The sequence below is a fragment of the Rhinopithecus roxellana genome, chromosome 11, assembly GCF_007565055.1.
Source record: "Rhinopithecus roxellana isolate Shanxi Qingling chromosome 11, ASM756505v1, whole genome shotgun sequence".
NCBI lineage: Eukaryota > Metazoa > Chordata > Mammalia > Primates > Cercopithecidae > Rhinopithecus > Rhinopithecus roxellana.
In genome coordinates, this window is record NC_044559.1 from 91,807,036 (window position 1) to 91,834,839 (window position 27,804).

At 40.9% G+C, this 27,804-nt stretch overlaps 1 protein-coding gene across 4 annotated transcripts in view; it reads left to right on the plus strand.

Annotated features, from left to right (window-relative positions):
• The window catches only part of MYPN (myopalladin), a 106,744-nt gene that overhangs the window by 69,307 nt on the left and 9,633 nt on the right, over nt 1-27,804 (plus strand). For all 4 annotated transcript variants that reach the window (XM_010375370.2, XM_010375355.2, XM_030941332.1 and 1 more), the window contains 7 exons: nt 148-286; nt 13,832-14,053; nt 19,330-19,479; nt 20,415-20,497; nt 22,657-22,783; nt 24,698-24,905; nt 27,507-27,672. In XM_010375370.2, coding sequence (XP_010373672.2) covers nt 148-286; nt 13,832-14,053; nt 19,330-19,479; nt 20,415-20,497; nt 22,657-22,783; nt 24,698-24,905; nt 27,507-27,672 — 1,095 coding nt within the window. The remainder of the gene's footprint in view (nt 1-147; nt 287-13,831; nt 14,054-19,329; nt 19,480-20,414; nt 20,498-22,656; nt 22,784-24,697; nt 24,906-27,506; nt 27,673-27,804) is intronic.

The window sequence follows — 27,804 nt, forward strand, 5'->3', positions numbered from 1 at the left end:
AATACTGATTCTCTGCACAGGGCTTAATTCCCTAAGTGCCTAATGACTGCTGGTTTCTGGTTGTCACTTCAACCATTCTGATTTCTAGGCCTTTTCACCCTGGCCAGTGCTTTTCATGGGTGTGTCGGGTGTGGATTTATCTTACAGGCCGTCCCAGGGATTAGTGAAGAAAAATACAAAGTCTCCTCAACCAGTGAGTGATGATCACATTCGTGAAACTAAGAACGCGGTGATTCGAGACTTGGGGAAAAAAATAAATTTCAGTGATGTCAGACCAAACCAGCAGGTAAGATTGTTGGATTCAGAAGGTTTATTGAAATTTTATTGTAAGGAATATAATTTTGCTTGATTCAGTCCTCGGATACTCAGGTAACCTCAGTGAGGCTGATGTTGCAGCTCAGATGGTAGAGCACAGACTAACCAAAGAAATCTGCCTGTGTGGATCTGTAGTTCTTAATTCTCCCAGTAGTTAACTCAGTTTACTTGTTTACATGTATTTACCTAGAATAGGATACATTAAAGAAGAGAGCAGACAATCTATTATGAATCCCAGCAATCCTCAGCCCAGTTTACAATCTAAAGTTTTTTGAGACAAGTCTCGCTCTGTCACCCAGGCTGGGGTGCAGTGGTACGATCATGGCTCACTGCAACCTTGACCTCCCAGGCTCAAGCGATCCTCTTGCCTTAGCCTCCCAAGTAGCTGAGACTACGTGCCCAGCTAATTTTTTAATTTTTTGTAGAGACGGGGTCTTGCCATTTTGCCCAGTCTTGTCTCAAACTCCTGGGCTCAAGCAATCCTGCCTCAGCCTTCCAAAGTGCTGGGATTACAGGCGTAAGACACCACACCCAGCCTATGACCTAGACTTTAAGGAACTCTGGGGTTCTAAGTTGTCTAATCTTCAATCTAATGTGCTTAAAAGTTTGGTCACCAGTACCTCTCAATCCTTATATTAGGTTGAATCATGTGAAATAGCCATTAGACAATTTCCTGTGGTTCAACCTGTACAACTCTTTGCTTTCTAGTAAATGCTTACACCAAAGGAAAGACAGGAAAGCCACCTGCGAGCATCATTCAAACAAAAGAAAGATAGACTGAACATGTTCTGATTTGAGGCATTTATTTTTGCTTTTGAGAATCACATGGTTATTTTTAATGCAGGTTTACATTTTAATAATCTAACTCTTGGTTTATTTCCCAAGATGGGAACTGACAAAAATATAACAAAATTTCAGTCAATACAATATGCCAAATATTGTGGAATTTGTGAACTCCTAGAAACAAAGTTCCCGATTTCCCGGAGCACATGCTGTTTTCCTTAGTGTTTCTGTCTCTTACTTCCAGTGGAGCCATGGATATACGGTAGTTTGCAATTGTGTTATATATTGAGCAACTTATACTGAGTGGATTCTTTTGAAAATGTGGTGCTTAAAACCTTTTAAAAATTCACTTAAAATTATTAAGGGCAATAGTTAAACTTGCCATAACTGAGTATACTTTTCATGGATTATTTCACCAAATTTCATCTATTTCTGGGAAGCAAATACCAACGCCACTGTTCTTCTCTTCCATCTTCTAGACAGAGAAACTAAGGCACAGGCTCAATAGTGGAACTGGAACTAGAGCTATGGTTTCCGGGATACTCTCACATTTTCCCTGAAATGCTGCAGCGTTTTCAGTTTTATGAGAACAGTTACCTTCAAGCCCTATAAATGTTGCTCTATCTAATGCAGATTTGTTTTCCTATAATACTGTCACCACACTTGTGGTTATTAATCCTTCTAAGTCATTGTAATCATAGCTGTATTCAGCCTATGTCTTTTACAACTGGGAGAGCAAGCAATTAGAGCCTTGTAAAAACAATGCTAGCTCAGTACATACGCTGTTTGATTTTACTTTTATAGTTAATCTGTAGGTAGATCCAGGATACCCCATTGCCCAACTCAGGGGAAAGAAGGGTTTTTCTCTTAGTTACCTGACATGTGTGTACATGTAAACGTGAAATTCCACAAATTGAATGCCATAAATCCAGTGGAAATCTCGCTTAAACCTCCATCATGAATTAACTTCTGGACTAATCGCAGGAACTAGGAAAGTCTCTAAAAGCATCTCAACACACTCATCTGAATATTTGTGACATGTGTCATTCTTCTGAGAATTATTATTCTGAGAATTATTACAGTTGGTTAATTACAGAATTGATCTTAGACTATGTTCCATGCCATGGATAATGAAATCCAAGCTGCATAAATGAAATTTGGGAAGGTAGGAGCTGTCTGAGATGGAGTGCTTGCATTTGGATGGCAGATGTTGACTCTGAGGAAGTTTTGGGAAATAAAATGATGATCATATTATATTGTTTTATCCATTGCTGCCTTGGGAAATGACAGTAAAAACGTCGTGAAGAACTGTCTAAAATATACTGTGACCCACGCTGGTGAAGTTAAGAAGAAAGTCAGCTTAGGAAAGTGTAAAAACATTAGACAAGCAGAGAAAAATTATGAAGAGACACCTATGTATTGATCTAGGCCTGCGTCCGGGGTCACAGGCATGAAAACAATCTGTGTTCTTACTCCCATATCAGCCTACACACATGGGAAGGGGGTGCAAATGATTCCTTCGGAAGAGTATGCATTTGTTTTGCTTTGAAAATTTTTAGGTCCAGAAAGCTGGGTTCTCTTGCCCTATTTTAGTTCTAAGTAAATAAAGAATAAACTGTCCTAGAACATTTGCATAATCTAGCATTAACACATTGTGCAGAGCATGAAAATAAATCAGAAGTCTTTGAACAATGAATATTACTGACTATAACCAATTTTCTCCCCAGAACTCAGATTTATAAATTATGTTTTAAAATGGTTTTCCTTTGATGTATCTACTGCTTTGTGTTTCTCTGTTGTGATAGTTCAGTCTTTGCCCTTTAACTCGTTAACTTATATATTTACAATTAGCAAGTAACATTTGTTGATTCTTAGAACCTTGTGAAATGAGAAGGTGCCATCCTTTCAGAGGCTCATATTTATTAAAATTTTTAGCTTTCTAAACTTACAACCAAGTGTCTTTGAGTTGGGGATAAGCCAAGAGAAAGGTTTCCTTATTTCTAGATTTTAGGCTGCATCGTTTCCTATTCTGAAGAGTACCATTCATCACCAGTGGATCTTGACTGGATATCGATAAAACCTAAATGGTTTAAGTTAGAGTGGTGAGTCTACAAAGTCAAAGGAATCCAGGATCACAGCCGGGCGTGGTGGTTCAGGCCTGTAATCCTAGCACTTTGGGAGGCCGAGACAGGCGGATCACTTGAGATCAGGAATTCAAGACCAGCCTGGCCAACAGTGAAACCCCGTCTCTACTAAACATACAAAAATTAGATGGGTGTGGTGGTGGGTGCCTGTAGTCCCAACTACGTGGGAGGCTGAGGCAGGAAAATCACTTGAACCTAGGAGGTGGGGGTTGCAGTGAGCCGAGATTGTGCCACTGAGCTCCAGTCTGGGTGACAGAGCAAGACTGTGCCTCAAAAACAAAAAAATTTAAAAAAAGGAATCCAGGATCGCAAAGCATAATGGAGCTTTCATGACAAATGATTTTAATTCATACATGACTTAGCATGAAGTTCTGCACCCAGTAAGTATTTGTTAACTAGCTATGTTGATTGATTGTTAATTTCTAATCTCCATTTCCCACCCCTCTACCCCCAGCTAATGTCTTATTCCAGCTTTCCTCCTTGACCTCATTTCTCTGGAAACTTTCCCATCTCTTTATTTGGTCCTCTCACACCCCCTGCTTTTTATTATTATTATTATTATTATTATTATTTATTTTAAACTATCTGCAGTTTCCAGATACTGCCCTATGTGACAGAGGGAAAAAAATAAGTACCTAATATTTGTTCTGCCTTTTGTTCCTCTAATCTCCTTCTAAGCTGTTCTGTCAGATCTTCTATTTAAGTCTTTCCTCTTTCATCTCTTACCATGAATTCTTTATGACAATCCTCTTTTGTGAGCCATGAATAGTCATGCCATTCATTCCCTTTCTAACAAGAATTTCACATTGGCCTTACATTCTACTTTGTAAGGCCACTGGCTTTATGCTGCCCACTTTGGGCATTGCAGGACCCCGGCTGCTGGGATAGTGAAGTGTCTCTGTATCCTCTGCCATGGACCCACATAGAATGCAGCAGTCAGAAGCTCCCTAGGGGCTCAGATTGGGAGGTGTCTTGTTCATTGCTGCATCCCTGTCGTGCATGGTGCAGAGTAGGTGCTCAGTGAACATTGCTGGATTAACCCCAGCTATGGGATTTACATTGGTTTCAGATAAGGTAATACAACTGTTAACCAAGTAGAAAAGTTTGGATTTGCTGCAAAACTATGGAAAATAGTTCACTTGACTATATAGATTCTGATTATACCTCATTATGGATACTACCCATTATGGTAACAATCCAACTTAATCAGCTGATTTTAAAAGATGAAAACTTTTTTATTTTTTTGAGACAGGGTATCACTCTGTCACCCAGGCTGGAGTGCAGTGGTGCGATCTCCACTCATTGCAGTCTTGACCTCCTGGGCTCAAGTAATCCTCCCACCTCAGCCCCACCCCCAGTGGCTGGGTCTACAGGTACAAGCCACCTGCTTATTTGTAGTTTATTTATAGAGATGAGGTTTTGCCAAGATGAAAACTTTTAAAAGCACACAGAAATTAAACAAAACTCTTGTGTTAACCAAACATTTAAGTATAAAGTAAATCTGTGCATCTTTTAAGAATTCTTTATTCTTAAGTACAAAATTGGATTAAAAGTATTTTTATGCAAGCTCCTTGAAGGTAGAGAATGTTGGAGAGACTGTTGTAGAGAAGGTGCAGAATGTTGTATCCCCATTGTCTATCACAGTGTTTAGCACATAATAGGTACTTACTAAGAATTTGGCAGCAGAGACAGGGTAGACTATGACAACTAGTTATTTCTATTGAAGGCAACAAGTGATTGCTAGATAAATAGCAAAAGAAATTATCTTCTAGGCATGTGAACCTCCAAGTTTCTGTCACCCAGATTGGAGTGCAGAGTGCAATGGTGCATTCTCTGCTCACTGCAACCTTCACCTCCCGCGCTCAAGCAATTCTCCTACCTGAGACCTCCAAGTAGATGGCACTACAGGCACGTGCCACTACTCCTGGCTAATTCTTGTGTTATTTGTACAGACGGAGTTTCACCATTTTGCCCAGGCTAGTCTCGAACTCCTGAGCTCAAGTGATCCACTGCCTTGGCCTCCCAATGTGCTGGGATTACAGGCGTGGGCCACTGTGCCCGGCCTACCTCCAAGTTTATCTAAGAATCTTTTCTTCTGTCTCTAAACTCTGGCTGTCTCTGGAAAGAAGAGGAGAACACTTTCTCTAACATGCAATGCTTTCTTTTAGTGCACTTCATACCCAGAATCTATTGGGAACACTTTGAGCAGGTTTCCTAGCTGGCTTGATCCTGTTTGATTATCTACCCCTGAATTCCAGGCTCAGGACACAGAGTAGAGAAAGCCAGGGGTGAGCTCAGGCAGTGACTGTTGGATCATGGCCCATACCTCAGCAGTGCCATGTCCAACTGGGATGCGTCATTACACTATGGTTGGCAACAGAAAAACTGTCTCCACCAATTTGAAGGAACTGCCAATTTGAAGAAACTTTTTGCAGATGTGTCCCAGAAATCAAATGTTTCAAGTTGTCAATTTATCAGCCTTAAGAGGATTGTCTGTTTTTAAAAAAAATGGTTATATTTTCAAGTGGCATATTCTTCTGAAGTAAATATTTTTAACTTTTTCATTTCCTGTCATAGAGCAACTCTAATTCCATGCAATTCATGAGCCTAGAGAGGATGGGTCATTTCTCATTGATTTAATTTCTATAACACCCAGATTTACATAGAAAAATATATTCTTTCCTTTGAGTGTAGACATCATCTATGAGCAGCTAACACAAAAACTCCTGTTTTTACTCACAAAGGAGATGAGGCAAAAGAACATGGAGAACACAGCATAAACCCCGTACTGGACATTTAAAATGCACATTTATGGACAGTGAATTGATAGTGAAACGTTTGTGCAGAACAGTGCAGAAAATACCTTTACATTTAATTTTAATTTTTTTTTTTTTTGAGACGGAGTCTTGCTCTGTTGCCCAGGCTGAATTGCAGTGGCATGATCTCGGCTCACTGCAATCTCCATCTCCTGGGTTCAAGATTCTCCTGCCTCAGCCTCCTGAATAGCTGGGATTACAGGTGCTCACCATCATGCCTGGCTAACTTTTGTATTTGTAATAGAGATGGGGTTTCACCATGTTGGCCAGGCTGGTCTCGAACTCTTGACATCAAGTGATCCACCTACTTCAGCCTCCCAAAGTGCTGGGATTACAGACGTGAGCCACCACGCCCGGCCTAACTTCTGCTCCTGATTCCTTCCTTTCCTGATCCTGAAAGGACCTAAGCTGATCCCACATTGACTTTGTTTTGTCCGTGGCCTAGGGATGCATCATGGGAACCACAGCACGCCCTCTGCCCTGACACACTGTAGGCCTGCAGGCCACTCAAGACAGCCTTCCACTTGCCCATCCCCAAACAACCAGCTTGCTCCTCACTCTTTAGATTTCTCAGGCAGGGGGCAGATGGCAAACCCCTGTGTCCCCCTAACTGTAGGAGGCATAGCAAGCTTGCCAAGCTCTCCAATGGACCCTCTCCAAGGGGGTCCATTTAATCTCCCTCGCTAAACTTGAGGTGAAACAAGTACCCCAGGGTTAGGGATGGAGGTGGGCATCTCACAGGCATTAACGGCTCTCTCCAAAGTCCTCTTGCTGGGTCTTCTCCCTCCTGACTCTTGTGTCTGTGATGGAGGTAAAAGGTTGAAATCATCTAAGCTGTCCTTACGCACCTGCTTTGAAACTTCTGAAGAACAGTGTGTCTCAAAAGTCACTTGTTTTCTGATATCTAGCCCATCTTGGTGCCTCAGTAGAAACTTCTGATTACAATCTGGTTACAAGTGTATCCTCACTGCCTGGTTACTAATAATGTATATAATATATATATATATATATATATATATATATATATATATGGCTTTTTTTGTTTTTTTGTGTGTTTTTTTGTTTGTTTGTTTTTTTGAGATGGAGTTTCACTTTGTCACCCAGGCTGGAGTGCAGTGGCACGATCTCGGCTCACTACAACCTGTGCCTCCCAGGTTCAAGTGATTCTCATGCCTCAGCCTCCCAAGTAGCTGGGACTACAGACACTCACCACCACGCCTGGCTACTTTTTTGTATTTTTAGTAGAGACGAGGTGTCACCCCGTTGGCCTGGCTGGTCCCAAACTCCTGACCTCAGCTGATCCGCCTGCCTCAGCCACCCAAAGTGCTGGGATGACAGGCATAAGCCACCACACCTGGCCTCTAATAGTATATTTTAAACAACTCATTGAGCTCTCTGTTTTCATCACCTCTCAACTTGGAGTACTGGTTAAGATAATAAATATATAGCCAAATGTGTATTTACTATACACATTTATGGTCAAACAAAAAGCACATATTTTCATCATATTGCTTCTGTAGTTCCTTTGGCTAAGTTAATTCAAGCATTTAAATTCTGCAAAATCAGGCCCTAACTTAAAATCAAGTTCCTAAAATTAGTTGTTTGGAATACATAGAGACAATGTGGTATTTATATTCTCAGGCAGGTGCTTAAAGGCTGTATATCTATAACCCATTGTGTTTCTGAAGCATAAGTATAATCATAACTTACCACCATGTATAATAATATTTCTCTGGAGCCAGGCACAGTGACTCACGCCTGTAAACCCAGAACTTTGGGAGGCTGAGGCGGGCGGATTGCTTGAGCTTAGGAGTTCAAGACCAGCCTGGGCAACATGGCGAAACGCCGTCTACCAAAAATACAAAAATTAGCTAGCTGTGGGGGTGCTGTGTGCCTGTTGTCCCAGCTATTCAGGAGGCTGATGGGAAGATGGCTTGCGCCCAGGAGGCAAAGTCTGCAAGGAGCTGAGATCACATCACTGCACTCCAGCCTAGGCAATAGAGCCAGACCTTGTCTCAAAAAAAAAAAAAAAAAAAAAAAAAATTATTTGGAAAAAAAATAGTTCATAATATAGAATTTCAGGAATTCATCTTTCCCTGTAATAATTCTAACAGTGTAGTTAGCCAAGAACTTACCAGTTCTCCCCAGGCAGGCAATAGAAACTGCAGAGAAGGTTCTTTAGCTTATAGCAAGAACTCTATTAGAATAGGGGCTAGAGGTGGTATGGATGGATTGGAAATTTGAGGACATAATAAAACAAGAAGCCATAGAAGGTTAAGACCTCTTGCCTACTGAAAACCCCCAGAGGCCGGGTACAGTGGCTTATGCCTGTAATCCCAACACTTTGGGAAGCCAAAGTGGGAGGATTGCTTGAGCCCTGTTCAAGACAAGCCTGGGCAACATAGGGAGACTCCATCTCTAGAAAAAAAATTAAAAATTAGCTGGGCATGATGGTGCATACCTGTGATCTCTGCTACTTGGGAGGCCGAGATGGGAGGACTGCTTGAACCTAAGGAGTTGAGGCTGCAGTGAGCTGTGATCACGCCATTGCACTCCAGCCTGGGTGACAGAGTGAGAACCTGTCTCAAGAAAAAAGGAAAAGAAAACCCCCCAGAATACTTCTCCATTTTGGGCTGGCTCCTTGGTTACTCATTTTTTTTTATTCTATAGACCTCTTCTTGTTTCTCTTAATCCTTCAAGTTTTTCTTTTGTTCCTGGTAATTTGGATTCAGATACGTAATATCCTGATATCAAGCAAGTAAAGCCTTTGTAAGAGTTTTCAGGAATAACTGGAAACAGACTATGTGAGAGTAAAAAGAGTCTGATATCCACCTTGATATGCCCTTTTTTTCACAGAGTCCCATAGGAACAAGGGCCATTCATAGAGAACTGGTAAAAGGATCGGATGCATGAATGACCCAAATAAGATTTACCAGAGTAAACCCAGATCCACTGTTAACTGTTGGAGGCAATTTTTTTTTTTTTTTTTTTAGATGGAGCTTCACTCTTGTCCCCCAGGCTGGAGTGCAATGGCATGATCTTGGCTCACTGCAACCTCCGCCTCCCGGGTTCAAGCGATTATCCTGTCTCAGACTCCCAAGTAGCTGGGATTACAGGCACACGCCACCACGCCCGGCTAATTTTTGTATTTTTTGAGGCATTTGTTTAAGGAACTGTGGCAGGACATAGAAGTGAGACAGGAGCAGAGGAAACAGAAATGGAATGAGGGCAGGCAATGGATAACACCAGGACTAGGTCTGGGGAAACAGCTGCAGCCCCAGTGTCAGGGAAGGGACAGGTTGGGAGACGAAGTCTTGGAGCTTTCCTTTCTGGCTTTCGGTGCCTGTGCCCTGTCCTTGGCTGGCCAGCACTACTCGAGTCCTGGGAGTATGCTGAGAAGTGGGGGCTGGAAATGGGAGGTGGAGGACCAGGATGTGTAGCATCGAGAGAAGAAAGAGGAAAATCTCTGGTGGGTGAAAAGGAAACATCTGAAGCCATACAGCCTCCCCATTCCTGTTAACGGTTTAAGGGTGGATGACTGTAACTTGGTGATGATGGAAACTGGGACTTCTGGCTGGGCGTGCTCAAGCCTGTAATTCCAACACTTCGGGAGGCCGAGGCGGGTGGATTGCTTGAGCTCAGGAATTCAAGACCAGCCTGGGCAACAGGACGAAATCACGTCAGAAAGAAGGAGGGAGGGAGGGAAGGAATGAAAGAGGGGAGGAAGGGAGGGAGCAAAAAGAAAAGAAAGGAAAGGACAAGAAAAAAGAAAAGAGGAAAACAAGAAAGAAACTGGGACTTCTGCTTGCTTTAGTCTTTGTTTCTGAAATATGAACAGAAAACTCTGAAAAGCACAGATTAGCTTTTAGGAAACAATAACATTTTCTTTATGATTTACCCATAGCAAGAGTCCCCAGCTAATTCCCTAGTGGGCCTCCAGGGTGGGTGCCATCCACGTACCCTCCCCAACACCCCCTGCCAGATACAGGCTCAGTCAGCACCTCTAGGCACTTCTCCCCGTGAACACAGGCACCCAGTCTACACCCCTCTCCACCAATGATCACAGAGCCTGAAATAAATGGAGAAGTCACCCTCATGAAAAGTTTGGGGTCTAGGATCTGCATGTGGAGTGAGAACTATGTGAATTATTCTTTTTGAATGTAATTTGAAAATAATAAATAATAAAATGTAGCACCTATCTCACATGGTAACGGAATAAAACGACTTATTGGTTTACTTCTAAACATCCTGGAAAATAAACTCAAATTTGTTAAAAAGAAAAGTAATATCAATTTAGAATCATGAATACAGTCCAACAAAGAAAAGAAATTTCCTGGTGTGATTTTAAACTGGCAAGTCTAGAAAAGACTTCAAACTTGTGAGACCATATAATATATTTATGGAAAATACAGTCATTGTGAAGAATTAGGTTGAATCACACGAAACTTCTGATAGTCTACTGTTGTTGACCTACAAAATGTCAGTTTCACATAGTTTCACCTAATAGGTGGATAGTGGAAGCTTTAATTATTAACTTTTCCCAAAAATATTCCTATAATGTAGAAAATAATCTTAATATATTTCAACTAAATCTGGTTTCAGAATCCAGTAACAATCTTTTACTTTAACTGATTTGAATGATCTCATTAAAAATTAATAAACTTTACGGGAAATTAATCACTTTTTCCACCCTATAAGAACTGGGTACTTACTTTTTTTTTTTTTTTTTTTTTTTGAGACGGAGTCTCGCTCTGTCACCCAGGCTGGAGTGCAGTGGCCGGATCTCAGCTCACTGCAAGCTCCGCCTCCCGGGTTCACGCCATTCTCCTGCCTCAGCCTCCCAAGTAGCTGGGACTACAGGCGCCCGCCAACGCGCCTGGCTAGTTTTTTGTATTTTTTAGTAGAGACGAGGTTTCACCATGTTAGCCAGGATGGTCTCGATCTCCTGACCTCGTGATCCGCCCGTCTCGGCCTCCCAAAGTGCTGGGATTACAGGCTTGAGCCACCGCGCCCGGCCTACTTACTTTTTTTTACCCAGTTTGAGATGTGGCAGAGAGGAGCAGATTTAAAATTGATTCCAACAAATTAAAACCAAGAAACACTTAGTTTCTGTAGTTCCGAAGTTAAAATTCTATTCAAATTCAGATGATTCTACTGAATGTATAAGACAGTAATTAGAGGACATCACTAATGTGATTTAGCTTGAGAATGCACGAGTGCTGAACTCAGTCACTCTCCCACTGACTAGGGGCAGGTGCATATCAGCCATGTGCTTCCAAATTCCACTTCAGGAGCATGCCAGTACCTTCTCCATAGAGTTCCCCTAAATTATAAAATTAGGGTCAACTAGAGTCATAAGTTTAACCAAAGGTCTCACTCTCACCCCAAGCACATGGCTCCAGATTCCTCAAAGATGTGGTAATGTCAGAACAAATGATTGCTTCTACTTCATTCATGTATTCACTCGTTCTTCAGATACTTATTAAGTGCTCACCTGCCATGGTGCCAGTACTCTTCTAGGTGCTGTCAGTATAGGGGGAAGGAAGACAAACAAGATCCCTGCTCTTGTGGAGCTACCATTCTAACACTTGGAGATTCAATCATTCAATCAATAAACAAACAAGAAAAATACTAGATAATAACCAGTGCTATGTAGAGAATTAGAATGGGGAGTTACATTAGATGAAGGGATCTGGGGAGGCTGCTTTGGGGAGGTGACATTTAAGTTTGATGGGCAGGCTATGGCAGGGAGAGGGAGTAAGAGGAATCCAAGATGAGTCCTAGTTTTAGGGTTTACTTAGTGCTGTCAAAGTGTGGTCCGAGGACCTGTGCCAGCCTGCAACATGTCACCTCTCTGCCTTGAGATTAGCACAGAAATTAAGAGTAATCATGCAGGGCCAGGCATGGTGGCTCATGCCTATAATCCCAGCACTTTGGGAAGCTGAGGTGGGTAGATCACTTGAGATCAGGAGTTCGAGATCAGCCTGGCCAACATGGTGGAACCTCGTCTCTACCAGAAATACAAAAGTTAGCTGGGCATGGCAGAGGGTGCACGCCAGCCTGGGCAATAAAACAGAGGGACACTCCGTCTCAAAAAAAAAAAAGAGTAACAATTCAGAAAATTTTATAGAAATTTGACAGGGAAGTTTTATATAGAAATGCAATAATTTTGCATTTCTTTCATTTTGCTAGTAATTTGTTTTTATTTTACTTTACAAAAGTGCAGGCTGGAAATTTTTAAAACCGAATTTTCATGGTAGACAGTGTGAGAAACATTGGTTTAATCACTTAACCAAGTGGATGAATAGTGGTGCCATTTCCTGAAATCAGGAAAAGGAGGTTAGGAGTATCTCTGGGGGACAGAAGTCAAGCGTGTTCTGTTTGAGCCATCCTGTTTGAAATGCCCATTAGACATCATAATGTAGAATAGTAGTATATGACTCTGGAATTCTGGGAAAGAGAACAGGCTTGGAGATATGGATTTGGGAGTCATCAGCAGAAAGTATCTGAAGCTTGGACATTGGATGAGCTCACCTAGAGCAGAGATGGAGCCAGCACAGGAGACTGGTACGGCGAGAGAAAGAGAAGGAAAGACCAGTATGGTGTGTCACGGAAGAAAATGTTTCAAAAGGAAAAAGTAGTCATCTGTGTCTAATGCTGCTTAGATCAAGTAAGGTAAGAATAGATAAATGACAATTAGATGTGGCATATTTGAAGACCCTGACAGTCACAATCTCAGAGGAACAAAAAGAACACAAGACTAATTGAAGTAGGTTAGCAAGAGAATAGGTGACAATGATATGATCTCATAACAGTAGAGAATTATTTCAAATGGTTTTGTTGTGAGAGGGGCAGAGAGATGCAGTGAAAGTAGATATGGGGTTAAGAGAGATGTTTTCCTTTTTCTTTTCTTTTTCTTTCTTTCTTTCTTTTTTTTTTTTCTTTGACACAGAGTTTTGCTCTGTTGCCCAGGCTAAATTGCGGTGGTATGATCTCAGCTCACTGCAACCTTTGCCTTCTGAGTTCAAGCAATTCTCATGACTCAGCCACCCCAGTAGCTGGGATTATAGGTGTGCACCACCACACCCAGCTAATTTTTGTATTTTTATAGATACAGAGTTTTGCCGTGTTGGCCAGGCTTGTCTCAAACTCCTGGCCTCAGGTGATCCACCTACCTCAGCCTCTCAAAGTGCTGGGATTACAGGTGTGAGTCACTGCGCCTGGCCTCTTTTTTTTTTTTTTTTTTTCCCCCACCATCTTGTATTGTTACAGTAGAGATATATTTTTCTTTCTTTTTTTTTTTTTTTTTTGAGATATATTTTTCAAGACAGCTTTTCCTGAAGTGTGAAGATGGAAAAATCCAGTAGAGACAAGAAGCTGGTGATGCAGGCATTGCAGGCATATATCAGAATGCAGTTCAGAATGGCTTTGCCAAAATAACTCTATAGGAAGTTATCCATATTGAAAGGAACACTAATAGTAGCTCTGAAAATTATATTCCATCTACATTCCATTTCCTACAGAATTCTACTGGGACTGCATGCTCAGGTGGAATATTAGGCTGCACTAAGGCCATGTGGGATTTTAGGAGAGACACTGACATTTCCTTTAGTGCTCCATGGTGAGAAACTGGATCTGGAACATACCTGGTTTATTTGGATTTCATGGTATAAATCTGACGTCTGAATCTTAAAAAGTGGCTTCCTCAGTTGTGCTGATGGACATGTTCTTCCTTGCCATATGGAAATTGAAACATGTTTGTCATTTTGACAGGAGTACAAAATTTCAAGCTTTGAGCAGAGGCTGATGAATGAAATAGAGTTTCGCTTGGAACGTACTCCTGTTGATGAATCAGATGATGAAATTCAACATGATGAGATCCCCACGGGCAAGTGTATTGCTCCCATCTTTGACAAGAGACTCAAGCACTTCCGGGTCACAGAAGGCTCTCCAGTCACATTCACCTGCAAAATTGTTGGGATACCTGTTCCAAAGGTAGGGGAAGATGACAAGCCAGTTGGCCACCTAACAGCATGGAACTATAGACAGTGCCTTCAAGAAGGTCTTTAAAAAATATACACAATGTTTTTTCTTCTTTTTTGTATTTGTTATTGATATAGTTATACATGTTTTAGGGTATATGCGATATTTTATACTTGTATACAATGTGTAATGATCAAATCAGGATAACTGGGATATCCATCACTCAAACATTTATCTTTTTTGTGTATTAGGAACGTTACAATTTTTCTCTTCTAGCTATTTTGACATATACAACAAGTTATTATTAACTATAATTTTTCCACTACACTATCAAGTACTAGAACTTATTTCTTCTAACTGTACGTTTTCACCCATTAACCAACCTCTCTTCATTCCCTTCTCCCATCTACCCCTCCCAGCCTGTGGTAACCACCATTTTACTTACTATCTCCATGAGATCATTTCCTTTAGCTCCCACATATAAGTCAGAACATGCAATACATGTCTTTCTGTGCCCAGCTTACTTCACTTAACATAGTGACCTCCAGTTTCATCCATTTTGCTGCAAATGATGGGATTTCATTCATTCTTTTTATAGCAGAATAATATTCCATTGTGTATAGATACCCCATTTTCTTTATGTATTCATCCATTGATGGACACATAGGTTGATTTTGTAACTTGGCTATTGTGAATAGTGATGCAATAAATACAGGAATGCAGATATCTCTTCAACATACTGATTTCCTTTCTTTTGGATATATATCCAGCAGTGGGATCGCTGGATCATATGGTAGTTCTATTTTTAGTTTTTTGGAGAAAACAGTCTCCATACTGTTTTCCATAACAGCTGCACTACTTTACATTTCCACCAATGGTGTATGAGGGTTCCCCTTTCTCCACATCCTCACCAGCATTTGTTATTTTTTTTTTTTTTTTTTTTTTTTGTCTTTTTGGTAATAGCCATTCTAACTCTGCTGAGATGATATTTCTTGGGGTTTGATTTGCATTTTCCTGTTGATTAGTAATGTTGAACATTTTTTCATACACCTGTTGGCCATTTGTATGTGTTCTTTTGAGAAATATCTATTCAGGTCTTTTGTGTGTATGTGTGAGACAAAGTCTCACTTTGTCCCCCAGGCTGGAGTGCAGTGGCACAGTCTCGGCTCACTGCAACCTCTGCCTCCCAGGTTCAAGCGATTCTCGTGCCTCAGCCTCCTGAGTAGCTGGAATTACAGGCGCCCGCCACCATGCCCAGCTAATTTTTGTATTTTTAGTAGAAATGGGGTTTCACCATGTTAGCCAAGCTGGTCTCAAACTCCTGACCTCAGGTGATCCACCCTGGAGACCCCAGCCTCCCAAAGTGCTAGGATTACAGGCGTGAGCCACTGCGCCCAGCCTATTGAGGTCTGTTGCCCATTTTTAACAGTCTTGATTTTGGTTTTTGTTTTTTGCTATTGAGTTGTTTGGGTTCCTTATATATTCTAGTTAGTAATCCCTTGTCAGATGAATACTTTGCAAATATTTTCTCCCATTCTGTAGGTTGTCTCTTCACTTTGTTAATTGTTTCCTTTGCTGTGCAGAAGCTTTTTACTTGCAGTAATCCCATTTATCTATTTTTGCCTTTGTTGTCTGTGCTTTTAAGGTCTTACCCCAAAAAAATTTGCTTAGACCAATATCCTATAGTGTTTCCCCATTGTTTTCTTCTAGTAGTTTCATAGTTTCAGGCCTGGCATTTAAGTCTTTAATGTATTTAGAGTGGATTTTTTTTATCTGGTGAAAGGTGAGGATCTAGTTTCATTCTTCTCCATGTGGGTATTCAGTTTTCCTAGCACCATTTATTGAAGAGACTATCCTTTCTCTGGATATATGTTCTTGGTGACCTTGTCAAAAATGAGTTGGCTATAAATACATGGATTTATTTCTGGGTTCTCTATTCTGTTCCATTGGTCTATGTGTCTATTTGTACGCCAGTACTGTGGTGTTTTGGATACTATAGCTTTATAGTATAATTTGAAATCAGGTAGCATAATGCCTCCAGCTTTGTTCTTTTTGCTCAGGATTGCTTTGGCTATTTATGGTCTTTTGTGATTCCATATGAATTTTAGAATTGCTTTTTCTATTTCTTTTTTTTCTTTTTCTTTTTTTTTTTTTTTGAGACAGGGTCTCGCTCTATTGCCCAGGTTGGAGTGCAGTGGTGAGATCTCTGCTCACTGCAACCTCCACCTCCCAGGTTCAAGTGATTCTCCTGCCTCAGACTCCCGAGTAGCTGGGATGACAGCTGTGTGCCACTACGCCTGGCTAATTTTTGTACCTTTAATAAAGATGGGATTTCACCATGTTGGCTGGGCTGGTCCTGAACTCCTGGCCTCAAGTGATTCACCCACCTTGGCCTTCCAAAGTGCTGGGAATACAGGCGTGAGCCACCATTCCCAGCCTGTTTTTTCTGTTTCTGCAAAGGATGTCATTGGTATTTTGATAGGGATTGCGTTGACTCTGAAGATCACGTTGAGCAGTATAGACATTTTAACAATGTTAATTCTTCCAATTCGTGAACATGGGATATCTTTCCATTTGTGTGTGTGCCGTCTTCTATTTCTTTCAGTGTTTTATAGTTTTCCTTGTAGAAAGCTTTCACTTCTTTGGTTAAATTTATTCCTAGGCTTTTATTTATTTATTTTTGTAGGTATTGTATTGCTTTCTTAATTTCTTTTTCAGATTGATTGCTGTTAGTGTATAGAAACGCTACTGATTTTTGTATGTTGATTTTGTATTAGGCAACTTTACTAAATTTGTTTACCCTAAGAGGTTTTTGATAGAGCCTACATTTTTCTAAAACATAAGATCATGTCATCTGCAAGCAAGGATAATTTGACTTCTTCCTTTTCAGTTTGGGTACCCTTTATTTCTTTCTCTTGCCTAATTACTCTGGCCAGGACTTTTAGGCCTATGTTGGATAAAAGTGGTGAAAGTGGGCATCTTTGTCTTGTTCCTGATCTTAGTGTAAAGACGTTCAATTTTTCCCTGTTCTGTACTATATTAGCTGTGGGTTTGTCATATATGACTTTCATTGTGTTGTGTTCCTTCTGCACTCAATTTGTTGAGGGTTTTTTCATCATAAAGAGGTGCTGAATTTTATTGAGTGCTTTTTCATTGTCTATTGAAATGATCATATGGTTTTTGTCTTTGATTCTGTTGATGTGATGTGTCGTGTTTATTGACTTGCCTATGTTGAATCATCCTTGCAGAGCTGAGATGAATCACACTTGATCATGAAGAATAATCTTTTCAATGTGTTGTTGAATTCAGTTTGGTAGTATTTTGTTGAGGATTTTTGTACCTATGTTTATCAGGAATATTTACTTGTTGTCTTGTTGTTGTTGCTGTTGTTGTTGTTGGGTCTTTGGTTTGAGTATCAGGATAATGCTGGTCTTGTAGAATGAGTTTGGAAGTATTACCTCCTCTTTAATTTTTTGAAATAGTTTGAGTAGAACTGATATTAGTTCTTCTTTAAATATTTGGTAGAATTCAACAGTGAATCCATTAGGCCCTGGGCTTCTCTTGGATGGGAGACTTTTTCATTACTGCTTCAATCTCATCACTCATTATTGGTCTGGTCTGTTTAGGCTTTCTATTTCTTTGTAGTTTAGTCTTCGTAGGTTGTATGTGTCCAGGAATTTGCCAATTTCTTCCAGGGTTTGCAATTTGCTGGCATATAGTTGTTCACAATAGTCTCTAGTGATCATTTGTATTTCTGTGGTATCAGTTGTATTGTCTCCTTTTTCATCTCTTATTTTACTTATTTGGGTCTTCTCTCTTCTCTTTCTTTCTTAGTCTAGCTAAATGTTTGTGAATTTTGTTTATCTTTTTAAAAAACCAACTTTTCATCTCTTGTATTTTTGGTCTTTTGTATTTTTTGTCTCAATTTTATTGATTTCTGCTTTGTATTTATTATTTCTTTCCTTCTACTAATTTTGGATTTGGTTTGTTCTTTGTTCCTTGAGATGCCTCTTTAGCTCATTTATTTGGAGTCTTTCTGGGTTTTTTTTATGTAGGAATTTATTGCTATAAACTTCCCTCTTAGTAAGAAAGTCTTATCAGACTCTAGTGAAGTAGCTACAGAGAGAATGAAAACCCATACCAGAAAATTAGCAAAGCCCAGATAATTTCACTTAAAAAAAAAAACCCATCAGGAATGAGATCATTAAATAGTCAGGCTAAAAAGAAATCAGACTTATGGGTAAGTTCAAATTTTAATAAAAGTTTAAAATAAGTGTCTTAGTCACAATACTATATTTTGGGCTATTGATTTTCATAGCCATCAAACTCACCAAACTGATATTTTTCTGTCTACTTAATACCTATTTAATATCCACAGGGTACCTGTTCTTGTACAAAGTGAGCTATATTTGTAGCATTAGTATTAGGTTGGTAAATGCTAAAAATGTCATATCGTTATCACTGGATGCTGAAAAATCACATCAATCAGCAGATTTTTTGGCAGTCAGCTGAGAGAAGGATTTACACCCAGCATGGTTTGTGGCAGAGAATCTCTCTGCTCTTCTTTCATAAACATTAGCATAGTGTTATCATGTATGGTTAGGTAACCAGGAAAAGTAGAGGAGGACAGCTGCAGCCAGTACTTTATCTCCTCTGTCTCTGAGAGATCTCCTTCACACATGCAAAACTTAACATGAGATATATAGATAGATGTGTATGTGCACACACACACACGTATACACACACACACACACACACACACATAGATATTTACATTTTGGCTGGATGAGAAATTTAGCAAGTTAATCCTAGCTTCATTCCATTTAGTGCAACAAGCCATACTAACCTTTCAAGCAAGGTGACTTATTCTAAGTGCTGAGATCTGCAACTTCAGGAGACTTGAACTTGTAAATAAGATAATGAGAAAATATCCAGTCTCCTGGTTTTCATTATTTTGTTTCTGAAGACATGTCCATTCCTTAGGGTGGTTTTTAAAACTAAATATGAAGTACAAGAAAAATCATCAAAAACTTCATCTTAGTCCTAAATTATATTGGATTCTTTACCTAAATAATAACATTTAATGTTAAATAGTATTATATAGGTACAAGTGGAGGGGCATATTATACAGTCATTTTTAATATGTTTTATAACTTTTTTTCCAAGTGCTTCATAAAGTATGGGTCACTTAAAAGATGGCAGTTGTCCCTTGCCTCACCCCAGACCCTAGTTTATTAATCTCTAAAGATAAACAAAACAGTGTACATCTTGATAATTTTTCATTTCAGGTTTACTGGTTCAAAGATGGTAAGCAGATTTCTAAGAGAAATGAGCACTGCAAAATGAGGCGAGAAGGAGATGGGACATGTTCTCTGCACATTGAATCCACCACCAGTGATGACGATGGCAACTACACCATCATGGCAGCCAACCCCCAGGTGGAGACGCAGGGTTCTGCGCTGTGCTGCACTCTGAGGAAGGAGCGGTTGATGTCATTGTGAATGAGACCTTGAGAAGTGCAAGTTACTAAGGATTGCTGAGGAAAATGAATGAGAAGCATTGTGATTGTGTGTAACTAGGGCACAGCATCACAACTTAAAAGACTAGTTAGCCACTAACAGGTCACTCAATCCTTCAGCCTTTGTCAAGGGACAGTAGTACAATTTTTTCACTGTGTATACCTTGCAGACTTATTGAACTCAGTCTTGTGTTTCTCAACACATTGATTCTCTTGAAGAGTCAATCAATCATTATACCAATCATTCTATCAGGAATGATCTGTCATGTTTGCTCTTTAGCGAATAGGCAAATTACTTTGCAAAGGTTTGTGAATGTCCCTCAAACTCAGAATGTCCACATTTTTTGGATTGTTTTGTTTTTTAAACTTGGAAAGCCATAATCATCCACTTTCCTTTTCTGAATGAAGCCAAATCTTAAAACTCCCCTAAAAGATGTGGCAGAATAAACATCTGCAATTACTATTTGGGTAGGAAGTACAGAACTATAACATCCATTCCTACTGAAATGTTAGTTTTAAAGAGTCTCTGTTGAGGAACGTATGAAAATATTTGGCCATGCTTTTAAATTATGACTGCAAATAACGTTAAGTACATAAGAATTCAAATTTCTTTTTACCTTTGTGCTGTTTATATCTCAGTTTAAAATGAAAGTCATTACCATACTCTTAAAAATCTCTCCCCCGGAATATTAACAGTGATTTAAGAAATCATATTTTATTGTTTTTATTCCTCTCCTCCAAAGAAAAACTCATAATAGCCAAAATTTCACAATGTTCTGGTCCAGTAAATTTTATGTACATTGAAAAAGTGTGAGATTCTTCTTATTTTAATCTTGTTCATTTTCTGTTTGTCAGGGGAGAATCAGCTGTTCTGGCCACTTGATGGTACAAAGTTTGCCCATTCGCAGTCGACTAACCTCTGCTGGTCAGTCTCACAGGTAAAGACAATAAGCATTCCCTTTCTCTAGGTCCTTCCCAAGCACCTCCCCACTATCATGAGCACCGAAGTACTGGATCCATGAATTCTTAATTAAGAGTAGTCCTTCACTTTCAGCATCAGCATCACCTGGGAGTTGGCTGGAAATGCAGAATCCCAGGCCCCACTCCGGATCTACTGACTCAGAATCTGCATTTTAACAGAATTCCCAGGTGATTCACAAGCACAGTAAAGTTTAACAAGCACTAGTCTCTGGGGTTTTTTTTTTTTTAAGTTTGATTTTTATTTTTTAGAGACAAAGTCTCACTTTGTTGCCCAGGCTGAAGTGCAGTCATGTGATCATAGCTCACTGCAATCTCAAACTCATGGGCTCAAGCCATCTTCCCATCTCAGCCTCCCAAGTAGCTGAGACTACAGACGCATGCCACCATGCAGGCTAAATTTTTCTATGTGTGTGTAGGGACAGGTGTCTCACTATCTTGCCTAGGTTTGTCTCACACTCCTGGCCTCAAGCAATCCTCCCGCCTTGGCCTCCCAAAGTGCTGGGATTACAAGCACAAGCCACCACTCCCAAGCTGGCATGCTTTTAATGGTTCAAAATTTGTAACCATCAGTAGCACCTGCACACATAATATGTAAATCAGACCCATTGAAGTAAGTTACCATCTTTTGTTTAATAAAACAGAAACCTTTAATGATTGAATGTATATTGATGGAATATTTTTGTTGTTGTCTTCAATGTAACAACTGGTTTTCTTCCTCTCTGATTTTACTAACCACTAAGAAGAAAGAGCCTGGCTCTCCACTTGAATCTTATGATGCCACAAAGTCTTAGCAAAGCATTCCATAGCTGCTGACGCAGAAGAATTAAATGTGACTTACCAAAGGAACAAAAATAGTGACCCATGTTTCAGATACAGTATTTCACCAGCATTGCAACTATACCTTCTTCTTCTTCTTTTTTTTCTTTTCTTTCTTTTTTTTTTTTTTTTTGAGACGGAGTCTTGCTCTGCCACCGAGGCTGGAGTTCAGTGGCCAGATCTCAGCTCACTGCAAGCTCCGCCTCCCGGGTTTACGCCATTCTCCTGCCTCAGCCTCCCGAGTAGCTGGGACTACAGGCGCCGCCACCTCGCCCAGCTATTTTTTTTTTTTTTTTTGTATTTTTAAGTAGAGACAGGGTTTCACCGTATTAGCCAGGATGGTCTCGATCTCCTGACCTCGTGATCCGCCCGTCTCGGCCTCCCAAAGTGCTAGGATTACAGGCTTGAGCCACCGCGCCCGGCCTCTTTTATTTTTTTTTTTTTTTTGAGATGGGGTCTCACTCTGTCACCCAGGCCAGAATGCAGTGGTGCGATCTCAGTTCACTGCAACCTCCACCTCCCAGGCTCAAGTTATCCTCCCACCTCAGCCTTCCAAGTAATTGGGACCACAGATGTGTGCCACCATGCCCGGCTAATTTTTGTATTTTTCGTAGAGATGGGGTTTCACCGTGTTGCCCAGGCCGGTCTCAAACTCCTCAAGCAATCAACCTGCTTCAGCCTCTCAAAGTGCTAGGATTACAGGCTTGAGCCACCAAACCTGGCCCCCTCTACCTTTGCCTGCTCCTCCTCTTTCTCTTCCTCCTCCTCCTTTCTTTTTTAAGAACAGCTGTTACTGTTGGTCAGTCTTATCCAGTTTAAGTTCATACTCATCTTTAATGGTCTGCCATGATTTATAGCCAGGTTAAATTTTATTACTCAAAGACACAGGGATTGCAGCTGCCTTGCTCTGGATAATAAACAGGACTTCTCTTTTGGCTCTTGTTTGAGGTTCAGATTGAATACTAATCTATTTGTTTATTTTGATGACTTTAGAACAACTGGTTGAACTCATAGCAAGGTGAGCTGAGCCCACTTAACCCAGAATGACAGAAAGAAGCTAAGCCTGTTTATTTGATTGCAGATCTCACAAGACAGTCCCACAGTCTGTGAGATACTTACCACTTTGTGTTTTACATCAGCTCCACACCATTATTTATTGTTTAAGCTCCAGCCTCCCCTTTCTCCCCTCAAAAAAAAAAAAATCTGTTCTCTAGGTCCTGTAGCCATGCCTAAATGCCTATCATCATAAATTTGTAAACTTATTTCTATGTTTAATATCTGAACATGCTTGTTCTTATAGGGGAAGATCCCGAGTGCAAGAAAGAGACAAAGAGCCCCTACAGGAACGCTTTTTCCGACCACACTTCCTGCAGGCTCCTGGGGATATGGTAGCTCACGAGGGGCGCCTCTGTCGGCTGGACTGTAAGGTAGACTCCGGCACCCATCCTTGGTTCCAGATCTGTTCATATTTTGTATTTGTTTGCATTCATTTTTGTTTGTATTTGTTTTGTGGGTTTCTTTTTTCAGGAAAGATGAGATGGGGAAGGGAGAGAGATCACTTTTTTTTTTTATCATAAAGCTTGTTTAGAGTATTTAATGTCAGATGAAATTATTTTATGAAATTTTTGAATCATTATATATTAATAAAAATTACATTGGTGTTATATCAAGTTAATTGCATTTTTAGAAGATAACCGAAGAGGTGATACACAGTAGTTCTCCCTTATCTGAAGGACACGCGTTTCAAGCCCCGCTGTGAATGCCTGAAACTTTAGGTAGTACTGAGCCCTATATATAGTATTTTTTAAATTTGATAACCAAGACAGCTACTAAGCATCTAATGGGCAAGTAGCATAGACGGTGTGAACACAGTGGACAAATGGGTGATTCATACCCTGGATAGGATGGAGTAAGACGGCATGAGATTTCATCATGCCACTCAGAACGAAACACAACTGAAAACTTAGAAATTTTATTTCTGAAATTTTTCATTTAATATTGTCAGACTGTGGTTGACCTCAGGTAACTGAAACTTTAGATAAAAGGAGGACTACTATAATTCAGACATTTGCATCTACGCCTTTTAAGAATTCTAGAATGCTATGGAAGATTTAGATACAAGACTTTTCATTTGGTGTCTGGAAAGTGATAAAAACTATAAAGCCATATGGTGTGATTTTCACATCCTTGAAGTGAATTGTTGGACGTGTGGCCTTTGAAAATGTATAGACGAAAATATGGCTCCAAGGTAGTATATGAGAACAAAAGCTGGTTTCCCATACTAATCAACCTCCTTTACCTTTAGCTATTCTACATTCTCATTTTTTGACCAGGGTTTAGTTGAGCAGCGTGGATATCTCTCCGTATGAAGAGAAGCTTACATCACCCTTTCTGCCCCATAGATGCAAAATGCTATGGAAGACTTAGTTGCAAATTAGCCAAAGCTTGAGATTAAGCATCCATAAAGGGTCCACTTCTATCTATGCTATCTATGGTTCTTCTTCTCTTTGTGGCTGCCTAAATAATATTCAGATTGATTATTACATCCCCCTCCCTAAACTCTGAAAGATTCCCATGCCTGGGTCCCATCCCTAGAGATTCTGATTTATGGTAAAAGGGCACCAGGATTTTTAAACACCTCCCACATGATTGTAATATACAGCAAGGTTCAAGAACTCTGGTTTAATATCTGGCCTTTCATCATCCTCAGCAAACTAACATAGGAACAGCAAACCAAACACCACATGTTCTCACTCATAAGTGGGAGTTGAACACTGAGAACACATGGACACAGGGAGGAGGCATACCATGCCCTGTTGGGGACACGGGAGGGGTGAGGGGAGGGAACTTAGAGGACAGCTCAATAGGTGCAGCAAACCACTGTGGCACATGCATACCTATGTAACAAATCTGCACGTTCTGCACATGTATCCTGTCTTTTTGTTTTGGTTTTTTGGGATTTTTTTTTTTTTTTTTTTTAGAAAAAATAAATCTGGCTTTTCTCTTGGCTGTTAGGTATGTAAGCAGTATATCGTCTCTGAAATTGATGCTGCAGGCCTATTGTATCTATTTCGCTTTTTAATTCTTATTTATTCTAATCTAGAGTATAATCACATAGGTTAACCATGATGTCAACTGTGATCAAAGTACCATACAGTTCAAATTCATGCAGCCGTTTATTCAGACCCTTCTTTTCTCTCGATGCCCCTACAGAGAGCTTTCTCATCACTCCATGTTTTCTCTCACTGTCTGTTTGGTGTCAAGCAAGGATAAAGAATTCAGCCATCAAATAAATGTGCCTGTCATCAGTCATTTGCCTCAGCTGTCCTGTTGTTTATTAGGTGAGTGGTTTACCGCCCCCGGAGCTGACGTGGCTACTCAATGACCAACCTGTGCTACCAGATGCCTCCCACAAGATGCTGGTCAGGGAGACCGGAGTCCACTCTCTGCTCATTGACCCTCTCACTCAGCGCGACGCAGGGACCTATACGTGCATCGCTACCAACAAAACTGGGCAGAATTCTTTTAGTCTGGAGCTCTCTGTAGTAGGTAAGGTTTGCTGCTGGGACCCCTAAACAAAACTTCCTCCAAAGTCATTGCCCAAATAGGCAGAGCCTCTGCCAGAATTCCTTCATCCTTTGCCCAGCTAACTCCAATCTCAATTTCCCCTTCACTGTGGTAGGGTTGGTATTTCCCACATCACTTTCAAAACCATGCCAGTAATCTAAAATCATAACCTGACACCATGTGCATAATACCCGTTAAATAAATGAGAGCCATTGTAATCATCAATCAATCCATCCATCCATTAGCTGTCACTAAATTCCAGTTACTTGCCCTGCAGTCTATCATTCCTGGAACATACCAGGCTCTTTGTCCCCGGTCTAAGCTTTCATGCCTTTGCACCAATGATCCCTCTACCAGAATCTCCTTTTCTGCCTGGCAACTTCCTACTCATTCTGTAAGGCCTAACTGAAATGTCACCGCCAAGTACAGTGAATCCACCAGGCACAACTACCCCTTCCCAGCCTAACAACCATAAAGTGTTTCTATAGCACTCAGAAAAGGAGAGATTCACAGAGTACGTAGGGCCTTCTGTGTAACTGTTAATTCTTTGCCTCCCTGAAGAGATGCTGAGCTCCTGAGGTCAGAGACTGTGGCTCGTCTTGCGCATCTCCAGTGCCTCTGTCTCTCTTCTGCGTATCTCAGTGCCTGGAACGTGGAAGGTGCCCAAGAAATATTGAATCAATATCTAAACAAATGAAACTTTATATTCTTAGATGATGTGAACAAAACACTGTAATGCCTATCCATAAGGATAACAAGACATTGTCATCTGGGAGGTGCCAGCCTTGCAGAGCAGTAGTCCAACCAGAAGTAAATTTCAGAATGCAGGAATTCTGGTACTGGGCTTCCTCCTGCTCTCGGTGTGACCCTTTAAGAAAATCAGGGTGTGGGGCACGGTGGCTCACACCTGTAATCCCAGCATTTTGGAAGGCTGAGGCAGGCGGATCACCTGAGGTTAGGAGTTCAAGACCAGCCTGGTCAGCATGGCGGAACCCCATCTCTACTACAAATACAAAAATTAGCTGGGTGTGGTGGCGCACACCTGTAATCCCAGCTACTAGGGAGGCTGAGGTGGGAGAAATCACTTGAACCTGGAAGGGGGAGGTTGCAGTCAGCCAAGACTGCACCACTGCACTCCAGCCTGGGTGACAGAGCAAGACTCCATCTCAAAAAAAAAAGAAGAAGAAGAAAGAAGAAGAAATCAGGGTGCCTTCAGCATGCTAATCCTCGCTCTAGGCTAGTGGCAGTTTTCCCTGTATATCTTTTTTCTTTCCTCACTTTTAATTTTTTTTTTTTTTTTTTTTTTTTTTTTTTTTTTTTTGAGACAGAGTCTGGCTCTGTCGCCCAGGCTGGAGTGCGGTGGCCGGATCTCAGCTCACTGCAAGCTCCGCCTCCCGGGTTTGCACCATTCTCCTGCCTCAGCCTCCCAAGTAGCTGGGACTACAGGCGCCCGCCTCGTCGCCCGGCTAGTTTTTTGTATTCTTTAGTAGAGACGGGGTTTCACCGGGTTAGCCAGGGTGGTCTCGATCTCCTGACCTTGTGATCCGCCCGTCTCGGCCTCCCAAAGTGCTGGGATTACAGGCTTGAGCCACCGTGCCCGGCCTTAATTTCTTCTCACCAATAAAATAGGAAAAACTCATTCTGCAAGAATACATTGATTTCAGGCTTTTACCTTTATTCCACTATTTTGCTAAAAAATATTGACTTTGGAACCCTAAGACATGAGGTACCTTTACCTAAATTTGTCCTGGCCAAATCTCTAAAAGCCTCCTTGGGAAGCACAGTCTTGTGTGTGTGTGTGTTTTAAATAGTATTATTCTGTAGGTGTCAGATTTTTGTGGAAAAACTATTATGTCTTCTACAAAATAAAACTCCTCCCCCCCCCAAAATCTGTTTTAGTAAATAGAATATATGGTTTCTCAAAATCTACTATACTGTTGAGATATAAAAGAAATTCCTTTAATTCCACCATTCCTGGCATTTGCATCCCGTGTGTATGACCCAGATCCTCAAGTATTGCCTCTCTTGGGATGTGCAGAGATGGTTGCCCCATTTCTTTTAGTTTTTTAAACCATTTTTGAAGCTCTTATCAAGGCAGCGATCCTCACTAAGAGACATGAGGAGTGTTCTGACCAGGAGGTAAGGTGGGTGCATGCCCGCTGTGCTAAATTCCAGAACTGTGGTGAGTGTGAGGCATGAGCCTCAAAGTACTTACTATTCAAATAAGAATGACCCTTCTCCACCAGGCACAGTGATTCACGCCTGTAATCCCACCACTTTGCCAGGCCAAGGCAGGTGGATCACCTGAGGTCAGGAGATCGAGATCAGCCTGGCTAACATGGTGAAACCCCATCTATCTTAAAATGACAAAAAAATAGCCAGGCATGGTGGTGCACACCTGTAGTCCCAGCTACTGGGGAGGCTGAGGTTGGAGAATCACCTGAACCCGGTGGGGAAGGGACGCGGGCAGAGGTTACAGTGAGCTGAGATTGCACCACTGCACTCCAGCCTGGGTGACAGAGCAAGACTCCAAAAAAAAAAAAAAGAAAAAAAGAGAAAAAGAATGACCCTTTTCTTGCTCAGCCAAAGAGGTGAAGAAAGCACCAGTGATCCTGGAGAAACTACAGAACTGCGGTGTTCCCGAAGGCCACCCCGTGAGACTGGAGTGCCGCGTGATAGGCATGCCCCCACCTGTGTTCTACTGGAAGAAAGACAATGAGACCATCCCTTTCACCAGAGAGAGGATCAGGTACAGATTTTGCACATTTTTTGTCCCATGTCTTCATTTATATTAGGACCTAGAAAAGCTCTTTGAAGTAAAAAAACTAAAACAAAATAAAACATCAAGGCAGTTATACTCCTTTTCCATCCATCACTAAAT